This window comes from Eschrichtius robustus, chromosome 1, assembly GCF_028021215.1.
Source record: "Eschrichtius robustus isolate mEscRob2 chromosome 1, mEscRob2.pri, whole genome shotgun sequence".
Classification (NCBI taxonomy): domain Eukaryota; kingdom Metazoa; phylum Chordata; class Mammalia; order Artiodactyla; family Eschrichtiidae; genus Eschrichtius; species Eschrichtius robustus.
Genome location: NC_090824.1, coordinates 161,826,877 through 161,843,717, shown reverse-complemented (window position 1 = coordinate 161,843,717; position 16,841 = coordinate 161,826,877). Strand labels below are relative to the sequence as shown.

At 56.2% G+C, this 16,841-nt stretch overlaps 1 protein-coding gene across 1 annotated transcript; it reads left to right on the top strand.

The window, feature by feature from the left end:
• The first annotated feature begins 1,322 nt into the window (after window positions 1-1,322).
• Window positions 1,323-15,310, top strand: MFGE8 (milk fat globule EGF and factor V/VIII domain containing). Its single transcript, XM_068557459.1, has 9 exons — window positions 1,323-1,498; window positions 4,221-4,349; window positions 4,736-4,867; window positions 7,072-7,253; window positions 7,674-7,829; window positions 8,524-8,668; window positions 12,951-13,135; window positions 14,252-14,407; window positions 14,529-15,310. The coding sequence occupies exons 1-9, from the start codon at window positions 1,426-1,428 to the stop codon at window positions 14,664-14,666; spliced, it is 1,296 nt and encodes a 431-aa protein (XP_068413560.1). The 5' UTR covers window positions 1,323-1,425; the 3' UTR covers window positions 14,667-15,310.
• Window positions 15,311-16,841: the final 1,531 nt, after the last annotated feature.

The window sequence follows — 16,841 nt, the reverse complement described above, 5'->3', positions numbered from 1 at the left end:
GTAGTGTTTTTCCTTCTGAATAGTTTTTTGTTTTTTGTTTTTTAATTTATTTTATTTATGGCTGTGTTGGGTCTTTGTTTCTGTGCAAGGGCTTTCTCTAGTTGTGGCAAGCGGGGGCCACTCTTCATCGCGGTGCACGGGCCTCTCACTATCGCGGCCTCTCTTGTTGCAGAGCACAGGCTCCGATGCGCAGGCTCAGTAATTGTGGCTCACGGGCCCAGTTGCTCCACGGCATGTGGGATCTTCCCAGACCAGGGCTCAAACCCATGTCCCCTGCATCGGCAGGCAGACTCTCAACCACTGCGCCACCAGGGAAGCCCCCTGAATAGTTTTAAGAAAGGCCTCTGGCCAGTAGTTATGTCTGACTCTAGTCCTAACCTAGGTATCAACATACGTGGTAGGGGAGATATCTGGCTGCTTTTTTTTTTTTTTTCCTGTGTCTAGTCTGACTAGAACACTATTATTAAAACTATTATTATTATTTTTTGTAAATAGGTAATACCTGCACACGATAAAAAAGAATCATTTAGGAAAAAGTCAACCATGACAAGCAAGTCTCTTCCCACCCTGACACCCTGGTTACCTTCCCCTTTAGCAACCGCTATGCTCATTTCCTGGAATATTGAGGTGCTTTCCTGCTACAAGGGCAGAGGTGAATAGTTGGCCCAGAGACTTTATGGCCTGAAAATCCTCAAGTATTTTCTATTTGGCCCTTTACAGAAAAAGTATGCTGATTCCTTTTTTTTTAAGTCTCTTACCGTTTCAAAGGATGCTGCTATGATATACTATGATATCGTTGTGTATATGTCATTTTGTACGTGTGAGTTTTGGTAGAGTGAATTCCTATAAGTGGAATTGCTAGGTCTTACTGTCTCAGCATTTGTCATTTTCATAGATACTACCACACAGCTCTCTTGATAACTTGAACCAGTTTACATTTTCTCCAACAATGCATGCTTGAGCCTGTTCCCGTAGACTCGCACTAACGGTGCGCTAATAATTTGATACTTGCCAATCTGATAACTGAAACATGGTACTCGTAATTTGCGTTTTTCTTGTTATGAATAAGGTTTAGCATATTTTCTGAAGCCAACAGTTTAAAAAACAAAAAGCAAAGAACAAACAGCTCCTTCTGAGCCCTTTCTAGCCCAGTCGACTCAGGACTCAGGGCCTGGTCACCAGCACCACGCGGGACGCCGGGCGTGGCCGGGGCTGGAGTGGGTGGCCGCGAAGCCCTCGCTTCCCCCCCCATTCTCTCCCAGCCGCGGAGCCCCGCCCCGAGTCCGCCTCTGGCGGGCCTGGGCGGAGCACGTGGCCCAGTGGGAGGTGCTGCGCTGCCTGATTTATTCCCGTCCAGGAGAAGGAGTGAGAACCGCCGGGTCTGAACAGCCCAAGCACCGGGTCTCGGGCCCGCATCCCCACACCATGCCGGGTCCCCGTCTGCTGGCCGCGCTCTGCGGCGCGCTCCTCTGCGCCTCAGGACTCTTCGCCTTCTCCGGTGAGTCGATCGCGCCGCCCTCTCGCACTCGCCCCTCCTCTCCGCGCCGCTCGGAAGTTCGCCGCCGCGCCCTCCCTCTACTTCCACTGTTTACAAACTTGGTCAAAGAGCCGGCGCCGAGCGGAGGGGCGACCTCTCCGGCTGCGCCCGGGAGGGAGGCGGGCATGCTCTCGGCCTCTCCTGCTGTATCCGCGCCGGAGGGGTTTTGGCCGGTGATAGAGGCTTGAGCGCTGGGCGGGGACTCGGGACACTGGGTGACAGCCCAGCCTCCCCCAGGGATGTGGCTTACACAGAACAAAGGAATCCGCTGTGTAGGGCCTCTCTTTTCCCATCTGTAAAATGAGGCCACTGAACTGTGTCTGACTCGCGCGTTCCTTCCACCAGGAAGTTTCTAGGACTCTTGTATTGATAAGTCTTCTCCAGCCAACTTTCCCTGGTAACTCCCTTCCCAGCCCTGGCGGCTGGTCAGTTCGCTGGAATTTTATCCTCTGCTTAAAAGTAGGTGTCTGGTCAGATAAGCGAAGGGCTAGGGAGTCGGTGGAATGGAAGGGCCTCCAGGTGGGACCCCAGAGGGGGCGAGGAGCCTGGGGAGGGACTTGGAAAAGGGCTCCCTCCTGAGGTGGCGGCTCCTGACTACCCCCCTCCCCCTGCGGCCTTGGGCTGCTGCTTTATCTTCCTTGGTCCTCCTCCCCCGCCTAGGATACATCCTGCTGGCAGCTGGGCCTGCTGGTCCAGCTGGTCATGGGGGTGCCCCATTCGCTTCACAGTGGGCTGAGGAAAGGGTGCCCACGGGGTGGGAGGAGATGGCAAAGACTCTTCAGGCACCCCCTCCATCATTTTCTCATAGAAATAGGATTGGCTGAAGCAAGTTGGGGGCGGGGGTGGGTCCCAGCTGAGCCCTGGCTCTGCCATCCGGTGCCAGTCTGACCCCCAGGCCTGGAGTGGAAGCCTAAGGCCACTCCAAGCTCCCCCGAGACATGGAGAGCTGGCTGGGTCTTAAAAGTCCCTTGCCACTCCTCTCTGGCCCCAGAGCCTGAGCCCTGGCAAAATGTCCCTGGGGAACTCTCCCAAAGAGGGCAGGACCCTGAAATCCCAAAGGTGGTTTTGTGTAGGGTGACCTGGCTTTGTGGGAAGGGGGAAGTACCACAGCTGCAGTGCGCAGGTGAGTCAGTCAGTGCGCAGGTGAGTCAGGGCCTGCCAGGTAGGGGAGACCTTTCCCTTTCCCTTTTTCCCACTCACCTGCTTTGCCCTGGAGCAGTACAGGGAGAGGGCACTTTGGGAGGGGGAGAGAGGGGAGTTGGACCTTGCCAGGTCAGAAGCCCAGGGCTCTGGCCATTCTCAAGCCTCTGCCGTGGCAGTGCCCGCCGCCTGTCAGGTCAGGGAGGGGATTAACCTGCTATTTAAAGCCAATGACTAATAGCTCATTGGGAGCCGCCTTAAGCTCCTGAGGCGCACGCTGAGGTGGAGCTCTGAGGCCTCCATCGCTCATTAACAGTGTTCCCTTCGCTGGAGCCCCGGCCCAGGTCTCTGGGGCTTTGGGATCTCAGGAGGGCCTCCAGCCTGGGATGGCTTGACTCTGCAGGGAGGAAAAAAGATGTCTCATGTTTTACCCCAAATGACGGGTTTGGGTGTGGGGTCTGAGGCAGCCCTTCTGGGATGCTAAGGTCAGCTAGAAGGTGCTCCGCAGGCCTGGCTGACCTAGTGAGCTGAAGTTCACTCGAATCAAGGGATCGGGGACAGGCTAACAGTGCACATGTGTCAGCCAGGCCCCCAGCCAGAAGCTGTGATGTCCTCTCTAGCCCTCTTCCCACCTCTAGTCGTCCAGTTTTTCTCAAATCTGTCCTTCCTCCTCACCCCTTCGCCTGACTTCCTGTCTTACCAGGAGCCTGTGACAGCCTCCTTGATGCTCTCCTGGTTTCCTACCTCACCTGCTCCAGTCATATTTCCACACAGAGCCAGAGGGATCTTTGTGTAGCTACAGGATGCCTCCCCACCCTGGGCAGCCCATCCACATCTCTGCAGATGGCCTTTTCTTGACATTCTCCATCCCCAACTAAGAAATGACTTCCCCACTCCCACCTCATGCTTGAGGATCTCTGACTTTTTTTCGTGGGGGACAATGGTGGGGAGACTAAAGGAAGGTTAAGAACCCTGTTCTGCAGGATGAAAAGTCTAAACTTGTCATTCTTAAGAGTCCCTACCAGTCTCCCTTTTCAGCAATGTCTTACTGTTCTCCAGCATACCATGTCCTCTGTGCTTCTGCTTTTCTGAAGAAAGTTCTTTCCTCATTCCCCAGCCCGACACCCTCCCACTCTGACTTTTTTTTTTTTTTTTGGCCATGCTGCAGGGCATGTGGGATCTTAGTTCCCTGACCAGGGATCGAACCTGTGCCCCCTGCATTGGAAGCACAGAGTCTTAACCACTGGACAGCCAGGGAAGTCCCTCCCTCTCTGACTTTTAAACTAGCTCAGATGTCCCCACCTCTGAAACTTCCTGCTCCCTGGCAGAAACCATCCTCCGGGGGCCCCTCATGCAGGCTTCTGTCAGAGCTCATGGTCCGTCTTCATTACGTGGTGACTTGTCCGCCTCTTTCCTCTGGCTTCTTGAGGCCTGGACTGCATCTGATTTCTCTGTCTCAGGGGCCCAGGACATACATGGTAGTTGGCCCCCCAGATATTTACTCGATGAACGACTTGTTCCTGACTCAGAACTGTCATTGCAGGTGACTTCTGTGACTCCAGCCAGTGCCTGCATGGTGGGACCTGCTTGTTGGACCAGGACAGAAAACCCCCCTTCCACTGCCTCTGCCCTGAAGGCTTCACAGGCCTCATATGCAATGAGACTGAGAGAGGTACCCGCCCTGGGCCATGCCTGCTGCTTCCCACTGGCTCCCAGTTGCAGCCCAGGCTGCTGGGCTGAGCTCCTCCCGAAGTGGACACTGGTCCCCAGCACCCCTCCTGTTGCCCACCAGCTTTTCCCTGGAAGCTCCCAGGCCACTTGGGAAGCTGGGTGCTTCCTTCACTTGGGCTGACTCGCCTACCCGTGACCCTTCTTGGCTCCAGGCTGGCCCAGGCCCCATCGGGCAGATTGGGAGGGGGGAGGGACGAGATGGTTGGGGGAGGCGGGCAGTGGGCCGAGTTTGGGCGGAGGGTCCTTTTGGGCTTGGCCCATCTGCTGCTGCCTGTCCCCAGCTCCTTCCTGATCACCTGCCCATCTCACCTGCCTCCCTCTCCCCAGGTCCCTGTTTCCCAAATCCCTGCCACAGTGATGCCGAATGCCATGTGATTGACGACTTCCACCGAGGGGATGTCTTCACCCAGTACATCTGCAAGTGCCCTCATGGCTACACAGGCATCCACTGTGAGATCGGTGAGTATCTGGGGGTGCCTGTTCCAGGGGGCAGACCCTGAGCCACAGTCCTGGCAGCCCAGGCAGTGTGCCAGCCTTATTCCTGCGTCAGGGTGCGCTGAGGCAGGGGACAGAGCCTCAGTTAGGCCAGGGTGGTGTGTGGGGAGGGGCGCGGGACCCTGTTGTCCCTCCCCAGGCTTCTTCCTGCCTGGCCCTCTCTCCTGGGACCGCAGGCCAGGCCTGATGTCCCTGCAGGGGAGTGAGGGCTGGTGGTAACCCCAGAGGTCGTGGGAGTGTTATTTTCTGTCACCATGAACCAGACACACAGCATTAGGGTAAAGTCTTGGCATTTTTCTACCAAGAGGGGAAAACCAACAGATTCTTAATCTTTTGGGGCCCAGGAGGTTAGTTAATAAGGTTTGAGCCTCAGGGTCTGACAGTTCTGGCCCAGGTTTGACCTCTGGCTTCATCACAGAGCTCTGGGAAGAGGGAGAGGCCTGGGCAGGCTGGGTCATCCCCTCACGGTCAGGTGCTCAGAGGCCCTGCGTGTGCAGAGGGGCTGACCCGCCTGGCCTGCTTGGTCATCCACGCGGCCACAGAACGGCGCTGGGCGGGTACCCGGCAGACCTGGCCAGCAATGTCTGTGCACGCCGTCTCCCTCCTGGCCTGGCTGGGGTCCCTCCCACAAACCAGGACTCTTCCTCACCTGCTGTGGGGCAGGCGAGGCCATGTCTAGGCGCAGGGGTGGGGGGAGTAGGGGTGGTGGTGCCAGACGTCTGCAGTCCGGTGGGTCTGTCAGTGAGCACTGCGGGCAGGGGGCAAGCGGTCCTGCTGTCGGCAGATGTGGGGCTGGGCTCCAGGAGGAGGAGGGAGGGCAGGGCCAGCCCCGTGGGAGCCGGCTTCTGGGGGAGAGCAGATGAAGTGCCTGTGACGCCCTTCATCTTAGAGGAGACAGCCCCGAGGGCCTGGGCCCTGGGCCCTGGGCTGAGGCCGATGTGTCTGAGATACTGGGTGGAGGAATGCGGGGGAGCGGGGTCGCCAAGGCCCACGGAGCCCTGGGTGGGGCCAGGTGGGCCCACTAATTACCGTGCTGGGAGCCCAGGTAACCCTGGGTGTGCCTGAGTGGGGATTACTCATCTAGCCTCCTTCCGCTCCTCGGCCTGGGGTCTGTCCCAGGCTGGATATGGCAGCACCTGGGGCAGAAGGCAGGAGGCGACCACAAAGCTGGAGGAACACCCCCAGAGAGACCTTTGCAGCCCCTCCTTATCTGTTACATAGTGTGTTTCCTTGGAGCCCAGCAGGACCCCACAGGCCCAAAGAATGCACGTTTGGGGCCCTCTGGGTGTGGGCATGGGCTCTGTGAGGACAGAGCAGACCTGGGTTCAGGTCTCTGCTCAGCCAGTGGCGGGCTCTGATCTTGGGTGTATGGCCTCCCTTGTGCCTCACTCTCCCTGCGAGAATGTCAGACACCGAGCTCGGCGTGAGCCTGGGGTGTTGGAATAAGAGTGGATCTGTCCCGGGTTCTCTGCTTGGGAGCTGAGCCCCAGGCACACAGGCTCGGCCCCCAAGGACCACATCGCTTGGCCAGGGGCAGCTTCCCAGATGGCTGGGTCAGGACCAGTAGCTAGAAGGGGCAAAGGATATGAGGGAAAACAGAATGGCACTCACACCCCATCCAGAAAACTCCTGCCAGTGGGATTCTAGAAAACTCCAGGCAGATGTGCTTCTTGCTTTATGTGCAGTACGAGTACTGTTCATTGCTGTCTGAGGCATTGCTTCTTCCAAGGCCGTCCTCCTGGGGGAGCCAGGGACTGGGCTGGATGTGGTGGTCCTCCTGATGGGGCAGGGACACAAAGGAAGAGGAGGCCACGCTGGTATTCGCTCAGCAGCCCACCCCCCCCTTCGAATAATTGCTGCTCCATATCCTGTAAAAACGAGACCACCTACTGCAGCCTGGTGGGGGACATCAGCTGCCAGTCATGGCAGTACCATGAGTGCCGGCCTGCCCTAGAACCTTCTGGCAGCCCAGGGTCCCAACCCCCAGTGACTCTGCCCGGCCCCTCTCTTCCTCACTGTGCACCTTGTCTTGGTACCTCCTCCTTGGCCCTCATTGTCCCTTCATGGTCTCTGCTCTGGGTCCCCGGCAGAGGCCACACTGTCTTGTTCTTGTGTCCTCTGGGCCCCGCCTGCTCGGGTGGCCCTCTGACTGCCCCCTCCCCCCTCAGTCTGCATCTCGCCGCTGGGCATGGAGACGGGCGCTATCGCCGACTCCCAGATCTCCGCCTCGTCCATGCACTTGGGTTTCATGGGTTTGCAGCGCTGGGCCCCGGATCTGGCCCGCCTGCACCTCACGGGCATTGTCAACGCGTGGACGTCCAGCAACTACGACAGAAACCCCTGGATCCAGGTATGGAAGGGACGGCTCAGGGGTGCGTAGCGTGATGGGAATGGAGAAGGCGGGATGAGTGCGCCTGCATTTGGGGGTCACCACGGGAGGGTTCATAACCGGGGTCCAGGTAGCATGGTAGCAGGTTCCCACGGGTGAAGTATCTTTAAGTAGAGGGCAGCTTTGGGGGGCCTGGAGTGCGTGGGCAGGATGAGGGGGAGTGAACGCTAGGCTGTAGAGGGTCTCTTTGCACTGTACGAGGCCTCTGGAAGCTTGTCCTTGTGTGCTTCCCTGAGCACTGGGTCCAAAGCCTGGAGAGGGCCAGATGAGAAAGCCTCCCTTATTTGTCCTGCTTGGGCTGTTCTCCTTCTGGGCTGGGGGAGTGATGGGGGTGAAAAGAATCTGGGAGATAGGGGTTCTGTCCTTCCTGTCCTGGTCCAGGTGAACCTGATGCGGAAGATGCGGGTGACGGGCGTGGTGACGCAGGGTGCTAGCCGCGCAGGCAGTGCCGAGTACCTGAAGACTTTCAAGGTGGCCTACAGCACCACTGGGCGCAAGTTCCAGTTCATCCAGGGTGCAGGGGAGTCAGGAGATAAGGTGAGGTTTGTTGTGAGCCCTAAAGAAGGGCTGTGGTCAGCAACCCCTGGGGCTCCAGCGCTGTTTGAGGGCCCCCATTGAGGTGAGGGTGCCCTGGCTGATTGGCCATGAGGTGGGTTTTCAGGTGTATCTTGGTTTGAAGAAATTGGGAAACCCAGATTGTGCCCGTGCTCTGTGGTTAAAAGTGATAGCCCCACTTTATAGATAAGAATAGTGAGACTCAAAAAGGTTCAATGACTTGTTGAGAGTGGCGGTAGTGGTGGATATGGGATGCATTCAGAGCCGTCAGGGATACCATGTACAGTCATACAGGTTGTACACTGCTCAAGGGTGTCATTACTAAGTCAGCACCATTCACGTCATGTTTGTGTACTTCTATCTGTGGGAAAATTGTTATAAAAAAGTCTTTTGAGAAAGGAGTACCTTTTCCTAATTTGCACAGAGGCACCCTATAGATCATAGGTGGCCCTGTGCGAAAGACAGGGGTTTATGCCCAGGCCCCGTGGTGACCAAGGAAGATCTGAAAAGGGGAATCTGTGTTGAGGGCTGTGGGGTGGTCAGAGGAAGGGCTGAGCCCCTCCTGGCTCTGCAAAGCCCACCTCTGCCTCCAGGCCCAAAGAGGAAGGGGAGACCACTCCAGGAAGTGGGACTGCCCACACTGACCCACTCCTCCAATCTGCCTCTTCCCTCCTAGATATTTATGGGTAATGTGGACAACAGCGGCCTGAAGGTCAACCTGTTTGAAACCCCTCTGGAGGTGCAGTATGTGAGACTGGTGCCCGTGATCTGCCACCGGGGCTGCACCCTTCGCTTTGAGCTCCTTGGCTGTGAGTTGAATGGTGAGTGCTGGAGGCTCTGTAATCCTCGGCGATGGCTTTCCCTGCCCCCTCTTTTCTCAGCCAAGCTGAGCTGAGTAGGGTGGCAGCAAGGCCCAGGAACCTAGACTCTCACAGGAGATGGCCACGAGAGGGATCACCTGGCCATCAGCAGTGCTGCCCAGGTGTTTGCTCTTTGCTGGTTGGTAGAGGAAAAAAGACACCACTTCAATTTTCAAAATATTTTCACTTACTCTGATTGGTTCCTTGAGCTTCTAGAACATGTAGCATTAGTTCTGTTTTGCAGATGTCAGTTCCACGAGGGCAAGGAGTTTGTTTGTTCACTGCTGCATTCCCAGTGCCTAGAACAGAGCCTGGCTCATAGGCACTCAGTAAATATTGATGGGTGAGTGAGTGAATGAATGAATGAGGAAAATGAGGCCCAGATAAATTGTTTATCAGGGGCACACAACTGGTAGGTATTAAAAGTTGGTCTGAATCCCTGGGCTTCTGACACCTACCCATCCACTGTTTCTTCCCCCAAACCTGTAGCCTGCATTCAAGAGAAACATGGGGACTTCTAGGGTCATAGGGCTGGAGATGGTGCTTTTTTCTTTAAAGATTTTTTTGATGAGGACAATTTTTAAAGTTTTTATTGATTTTGTTACAATATTGCTTCTGTTTTATGTTTTGGTATTTTGGCTGAGAGGCATATGGGATCTTAGCTCCCTGACCAGGGATCGAACCTGTACCCCCTGCATTGGAAGGTGAAGTCTTAACCACTGGACCTCCAGGGAAGTCCCCTGGGGATGGTGATTCTTGTTGCCCTTTCCTGAGAGATTCTCAGATGGAGGGATGGGGGACCAGAAAGGGATAGGTTTCTGCTGAGTCATAAAAAAATCTCACCACTGGAGAGGTCAGGGTGCAGAGCTTGGGCTGAGGGCCTTGTCTCTGCCCAGCTCAGCCCAGCCTTGCCTTCTCTGAGGTCTGGATATTTCCCTCTTTTTGCAGCCACAGTGCCACCTGCTGGCCACCAGCAGAACTGTAGGGCTCACTAGGCAGAGCTGCAGAGCAGAGGTGGCTCTCTTTCTTGTCTTAACCCAAGACCCACCCTCTGCTCCCCCTTCCACCCTCTGTGGCACCTCTTTCTGTTATCCCGTTTTAGTTACTGCCCAATACCACTCAGAGCTCAGTTCAGTGACTCTCTGGGTTTAGTCTTTTTTTTAAGTATGAACTTGAGCCAGCATATTCTTGCTCCCAGCGTCACTGCTTTTTGAGCCTAATTGTTCTTTTTTTTTTTTAATATTTATTTATTTTGGCTGTGCCAGGTCTTAGTTGCGGCATGCGGGATCCTTAGTTGCAGCATGCATGTGGGATCTAGTTCCCCGACCAGGAATCGAACCCAGGTCCCCTGCATGGGGAGCATGGAGTCTTAACCACGGGACCACCAGGGAAGTCCCCCAAGCCTAACTGTTTTAAGTGGGAAGTTAAAGACTTTGCCTTTTGCTAAAAGGAAATTCAGGCAGTTGGTAAAGGACAGAGACAGGTCTGGGGCCCCCCACCCTGGGCTCCTCTCCCTGGAGTCCCTCACTACTCACTGTCATAGTCTGAAGCCTTTGGCTAATTGCCGGCCTAGGCCTGTCACAGCCGGTTACCTCCAAGGCCAAGAGAGGGTGAGTCTGGCGAGCCGAGGAAGTGAAGTTTTTCTGTCTGCTTCCCTCAAGGACTGGACCATCTCCTTTCCCTTGTAGGCATTCGGATCACCTGGAGAGTGTTGGTGTGTGCCTGTGTGCACATGCGTGGGGCTGAGGTCTGGACATTTCTGGGCATGCCCTGCACCAGGATTCCTCTTCACCAGCAGGCAAGGTGTCCTTGGTGAATTGATTAGTTATTTAACTCAGTAGACATTTATTAAGATATTTATTAAGCTCCTTCTGAGTGCCTGGCTCTAGGGAGCAATATAGTTGAGATCCCTGACCTCATGGAAATTGCATTCTAATGAGGGAGGCTGATGTGAGACAACGAGCAAATAAAAGAAAGTTCAGATAGCAGTAAGAACTATGAAGGAAACATGAGAGGGAGATGTGATGAGGGTGACTTGGGGTGAAGAGAGGGAATGGCATGGGGACTGCTGTGTTGGGATGGCGTTTGAGTAGAGGCTTGAATGATGGAGATCAAGCCGTGTGAAGAACTTGGAAAGGGCATCCCAGGCAAGGAATTGACATATGCAAAGGCCCTGGGGCATGTAAAGGATAGAAGGGAGGCCAGTGGAGCTGGAGCCTAGAGAATGAGGGGGTAGCTTGGTGGGTGATGAGGCTGGAGAGGTGGGCAGAGATGGACCAGGCACGGGCCATGTAGACCATTTTAAGGATTCAGGTCTTTATCCTGAGAACAAGGGGCAGCCATTGTGGAGGGAGTGCTAATAGGACACGATTAGAGTTGGGTCTAGAAGAGATCCCTTAGGCTGTATAGGGAGAATGGGGGCAGAGGGCCATTGTGAGTGAGGGGGGAGACATGTGGGAAGATAAGGTGGCTTGGATCAGGGTGGTGGAGTCAATGGATTGGGCAGATTAGAGCCTTCTACTAAAGTGAGCTCCATGGACCAGCGGGATGAGCATCACCTGGGAGCTTGTAGAAATGCAAACTCCCAGCCCCACCCTTGACTTTCTGAGACAGAATCCTCATATTAACAAGGTCCCCAGGTGAGCTGTGAGAAGCACTGCTCTGGCACCTCATTTTATAGATGGGGAGTCTGAGGACCAGAGAGGGGAGGGACTTCCCAGGGTCACATAGCAAGTGGTGGAGCTGACAGTCCTGCTCTCGGCTTGGTGCCCTGCCCAGTTGCATTTTATGTGGAAGGCTGTCTGACATGCCATAAGTGATGGGGGCATGAACTGCTGGAAGCAGATGATCTGTAGAAGGTTCCACCGTGGGCAAATGATGCCTTGGCATCCTCTGCAGAGTGCTCCAGGCTTGTGCCGGGCTCATGGCCCTCCAGGTCTGGAGCTGTGGGATGAGCAAGCTCCCAGCCCAGCAGCCTCTCTTTGTGGGAGCAGGGTGGAGGTTACCTGGTGCACCACCGTCACGAGGAGATGGTACGATTGGTCGGCATCAGCACACTCTGGAGGCAAATTCTTTATTGGCAAGGGAGCAAGCGTGTGGGGAGACAGTGAGGTAAAGCACTGGGTACTATAGTCAGCTCCCAGATGGAGCCATGACTTTCCAAGCCCACTCTCCCACTCCTGATTTTGCAAAGGGACAGGCAGTTGTGTAGTGGTGATTCTGCCACGTGTGAGACATGCCCTTCGTTCTTTTGGGAGTTTTATCTCCTGCCCTTTCCCAACTGTTCTGGCCACCTGCAGGTGCAGAACAGCCCGGCACATTCCTGAGTGTTTGGAGCAGGCCTGAGTGAAACCAAGGCCAGCTTCTCAGGTAGCCCTCCCAGGCCTCTCTGACAGCATGCCAGGTAGTGAGTGTGTGAAGGCCCTCTGGGAGGGGCTGTGGGGCAGGGATACAGGGTCGTTCCTGAGCCCCAGGAGTTCTGACTTTTCGGCTTCCACCTGCTAGAGAGCAGGAATGTTGTCCTGCTCATCGCTGGGTCACCACCAGGCAGGCCTTCACGGCTCTGGGTGGGTGCAGGAATGGTGGAGATAGTGTCACAGTGTGACATGGTGATTAGGAGTGTGTGTGTGTGTGTGTGAGACTTGCGCACAATGCTTAATGTCTCCCAGCCTCAGTTTTCTCATCTGTGGAATGGGGTTACAAATATCCTCTTCGTTCCGGTTTTTGTGTGGTAGATTAAATGACTGAAGTCGGCACTGAGTCAGTGAGATGGTTGTTATTAGCAATCTTGACGGTTATCCCAGGACTCAGCGGTGTGAATAGCAGCTGTACTGTAGGAGTGACAGAGGAAGTGCTGTGAGTCCAGAGGAGGGAGAAGTCCCACCCAAGTGAGGTGGTCAGGGCAGGCTTCTTGGAGGAGGTGTCCCATGAGTCAGGCCTTGAAGGAGGGTGGAGGTGGTAGATCAGGGCCTGCCCTGGTGCAGAGGGAGAAGAGCGGTGGGTGATCTGTGCAGAGCAAGTGAGGGGCGCGGGGTGGGAGCTGAGATGAGGAGTAGGTGGGGCTGTCGGTAAGCAAATAGAACGGTTGGCCCTAAAAGGTGGAAGGATCTTCCGTCTGTTGTCCAAGAGGATGCCAGAGGTCGGTCAGGAGCCACAGAGTTCTTTCCCCTTCACCACCTCACGCTCACACCCCTGGGAGGCTGTGGACCCCAGATCTGGGTGACAGCACCCCCCTTGTTGGCAGGATGCGCTGAACCCCTAGGCCTGAAGAACAACACCATCCCCAGCAAGCAGATCACAGCCTCCAGCTTCTACAAAACCTGGGGCCTCAGTGCCTTTAGCTGGTATCCCTCCTTTGCACGGCTGGATAATCAGGGCAAGTTCAACGCCTGGACCGCCCAGACCAACAGTGCCTCTGAGTGGCTGCAGGTGGGTCAGGCTCCCCCTGGGGTGCAGGGCTGGGGTAGGCTGGCGTTGGGTGGGTTTGGGTGGGGCTGTTGGATCTATGACCCTGGCCCAACCCAGGCTTCTGCTCCCCAAGAGGGAGTTTCTGCACGGCCTTGTTTGTGTTCGGCTTTGCTCCTTCTTCCTCTCATATCCCCACCTTTCTCCTGATTCTGTAACTCCAGAGGGGGGGATGGTAGGGGAGCTCAGTGATGCTTCCACCAAGGCCCCCAGCCCCAGGTGGTGAGTGTGTGTGTGTGTGTGTGTGTGTGTGTGTGTGTGTGTGTGTGGTGTGTGTGTAGGGATAGGGCCACCTCCATTGGCTGCCACAGGGTGATAAGGCTGAGCCCACGTACAGCAGGGCAGGACGGAGGAGGGACACCTCAGGATTTCTCTGCCTGCACTCAGAGGATGCTCTCTAACTTGCCGTCTGAGAACACACCATGTGACAGCCCTTGGATTTCATTGAAATTGGGAAGCGCAGGAGAGTCATGGAAAACCAGAGCATCCACTCATTTTATAGATGAGGAAACTGGGTCCCGGCAGGGTGAGGATTTGCCTGGGGCTCACCCGCTTGTTGGCAGTGAGTTGGGTTTGCAGCCTGGGTCTTGGCACTGCCTGCCCAGGGGCAGCTGGCAGGCTCCCTGGGATGGGCAGGGAACCGGGGGGCAGGAGGGGCATCTCTAGGCCCCAACAAGCACATTAGCCTGTGGGGCTGGGTTCCGTGAGGAGCTGCCTGCCTTTGGAGTCCCTCAGGACCAATGTCAGGCTGTGGACAGCCCTGCAGGGGCCTCAGGAGCAGTTCATGTCCCTATAGGCTGTGGCCTCCCCTGTCCCTGTTCCTATCCTATGAGGAGTTGGCAGTGAGTTGGCTGGAGCCCAGGCTCTGAAATCTGAGCTTCATTGCAGAAAAGTGCTTAACAGTGTCTGACAAAGTAGGTGGGATTATTTATGCCCATTTTATAGATGGAAAACTGAGGCTCTGCCAAGTGAAGTAGTTTTCCCAAAACTAGATTGTATGCCCCAGTGTGTCTGCCTTTTCCCACCTTACTGGAGATGGTCCAAGCAAAGAAGATGGGGTGGATTTTTTTTTTCCTGTAGATTGACCTGGGCTCTCAGAAGCGAGTGACCGGCATCATCACCCAGGGGGCCCGAGACTTTGGCCACATCCAGTATGTGGCAGCCTACAAGGTGGCCTATGGTGACGATGGTGTGAACTGGACTGAGTACAGGGACCAGGGTGCTGTGGAAAGCAAGGTGAGTGTGTGTCCAGCTGTCCTTCCCTCCCCACTCCAGGGGTGCCCTGCGAGTGGGATCTGGGGCCCTGAGGGGAGGAAGGCTGGCTCTGGGGCCCTCCTGACCCCCTCTCTGTCTCCAGATCTTCCCTGGCAACATGGACAATAATTCCCACAAGAAGAACATGTTTGAGGTGCCTTTCCTGGCTCGCTTTGTGCGCATCCTGCCTGTGGCCTGGCACAACCGCATCACCCTTCGCGTGGAGCTGCTGGGCTGTTAGTGGTAGGCCCGGCTGCAGTGACCACAAGGGCCGTGGGGGCACCTGCCCCTTTCCTGGTCCTCCTGGCCTTCTGGGGACCTGCTGCCTTCTCCACCCACCCTCCTGATTGTAGCTGGCCTGGGGGTGGGGGTTTCAGTCGTCTCTCCCTCCCTCCTTCCCTCCACCTCCTCCCTCCCTCCCTTCCTCCTCCCTCTCCCCCTCCCACATGCCCCTGGTGCCCACCCCTCATGCCATCCCATTTTCTTAGGCACAGTGGGAGTTGAGTAGGTCTGGGATGGACAGGGAAGGGCGAAGTAGGGCGCGTGGGTCCTCCCTAGCGCCTCTCCCACACCCCACATTCCCAAGGCCCTGGAGGAATAGGCCCTGAGGCCCCAAGCTGGAGAGTGCTGGTCTCCTGCCCCTCAGCCCTGGGGCATGATGCTGCCACTCTGCTGCTGCCACCTAGCCCCCCGACACTTCCCCCTCATCTCCCTGGAGACCCCTCTTGACCCTCATCCTGAAGCCTAGAGAGAGACAGACGCGGGTGGGGTGGATCTGTGGAGAGATGGGGGAGGAGGTGGCTGGGCCTGGGGGGCCCTCTGTGCTGGTTCTTCACCCCAGAGTACACAGGCAGCTTCCAAAATATATTTATATCACCCCCTGAACTCTCGCTGTGGTTCATCATTGCTCCGTCAAAATGGGCTTTGACTTGGGCTGGTGTCCCCACCCTGAGTCCTCCCCGAGCCCCGGCATTCTTGTGTCACCTGCCCGACTACAGAGAGGGAGGAGACTACTGGGGGTGGTTCCCACCGGAGGGGCCAGGACTCTTCCCCTCAATTCTCCTCCTCCAGACCCACGCAGCCCCAGGGCCATAGCTGCTGCCAGGTGAGTGCCCGGGGCGGGGCCTGTGCGGAGGCTGTCTTCACAAATGCCTTTGCTCCCTTCCCACGCCAGGAAGACAGGCAGAGGCTGCTGGTTTTCCCCTGCGGCAGTTGCCATTTTCTCTGCAACTGGAGTGGTGGGCTGGAGAAACTATTAGAAACTCAGTGAACCTGGGCTGCTTTCAGAGCTGCAGGAGCCCCAGGGCGGGGTGCAGTGTGGGATGGGAGGGGCCAGGGCTCTGCCAAGTGGGCGGGGCGTTCCTGGCCCAGCACACTGGTTCCTGAGAGGCCACTGGCAACTCCACTCCAGGGCTGGGAGGAGAGCTCCAGGGGTACCCCTCTCCCCCCACCCCCTCACATCATGCAGGGGCCATCAGGAAGTGGCCAGTGGGAGGCAGTGCAGGCCAGTGATCTGGAAGTGGGGCTTGCAGATAAAAGAGGGACTGACTAGCTGGGAAGGGGCATATGAGACCACCCTAGTATTCAACGCCTTGGGACACAAGATGGATTTTCCGGAACAGACTTTGGGAGCCATGCCTTTGTACACATAGGCACCTCTAGGCAGCAGATCTGGCCATGTGGCTGCCAAAGGGAGGGTGTGGCATTGTTGGAAGTTCATCAGAGAAATTAGTCTGGAAGTGGCTCCCCCCCAAGAGCTCCTGTTGCCAGGGCTTCCTGGCTGGGCAGGGATGGAATAAAAGGCCCAGGCTGTGGTCTCTGAATGAACTGGGTTTGTGGGGCTCCCCACCTCTGGGGGTCTATTGGCTCACTCCTTCCTGTTTCAGAGCTCTCCTCCGTGGAGCTGCATGGGTTGGGTTTGAAGTCAGTCTTTCTGGGTGGTTGCTGGCTTTAGGACTCCCTCCTGGGAGCATTTCCTACCACCCAACCTGTTCAGGCCTCTCCTGGGCACTTAGCAGACAGTGGGAGAAACAGCTTTTTCCCTCCTGCATCTCTGCTCTTGGATGCCTCCCCAATAAGTAACTGCAGCTCGAGCCTTGTTAGAATGCAGGAGTCCCACTTGCAGAAGGGGAAACCAAGCGTCACTTTCATCTGTCAATTTGTCCCTCTTTGTGGCGTTGAATATTTTCTGTGGGCCAGTCTCATTGGCTGGTTGGCTGGGTGGGCTGGTGTCACAAGCCCCCCACCCGGCCCAGGAGATCCAAGGTGACTATGGAATTGCCTAAGCCACCTCTCAGTCCCTTCTTCCTGCTCATCTTTGCAGCCTTGGATGTGTTGGCCATAGCCTTCTGGAAGTCCCCTTCCTGGGACCCTGGACCTGGGCCCCCTCCCTCCTGACCCCTTCTGTCTTTGGCTC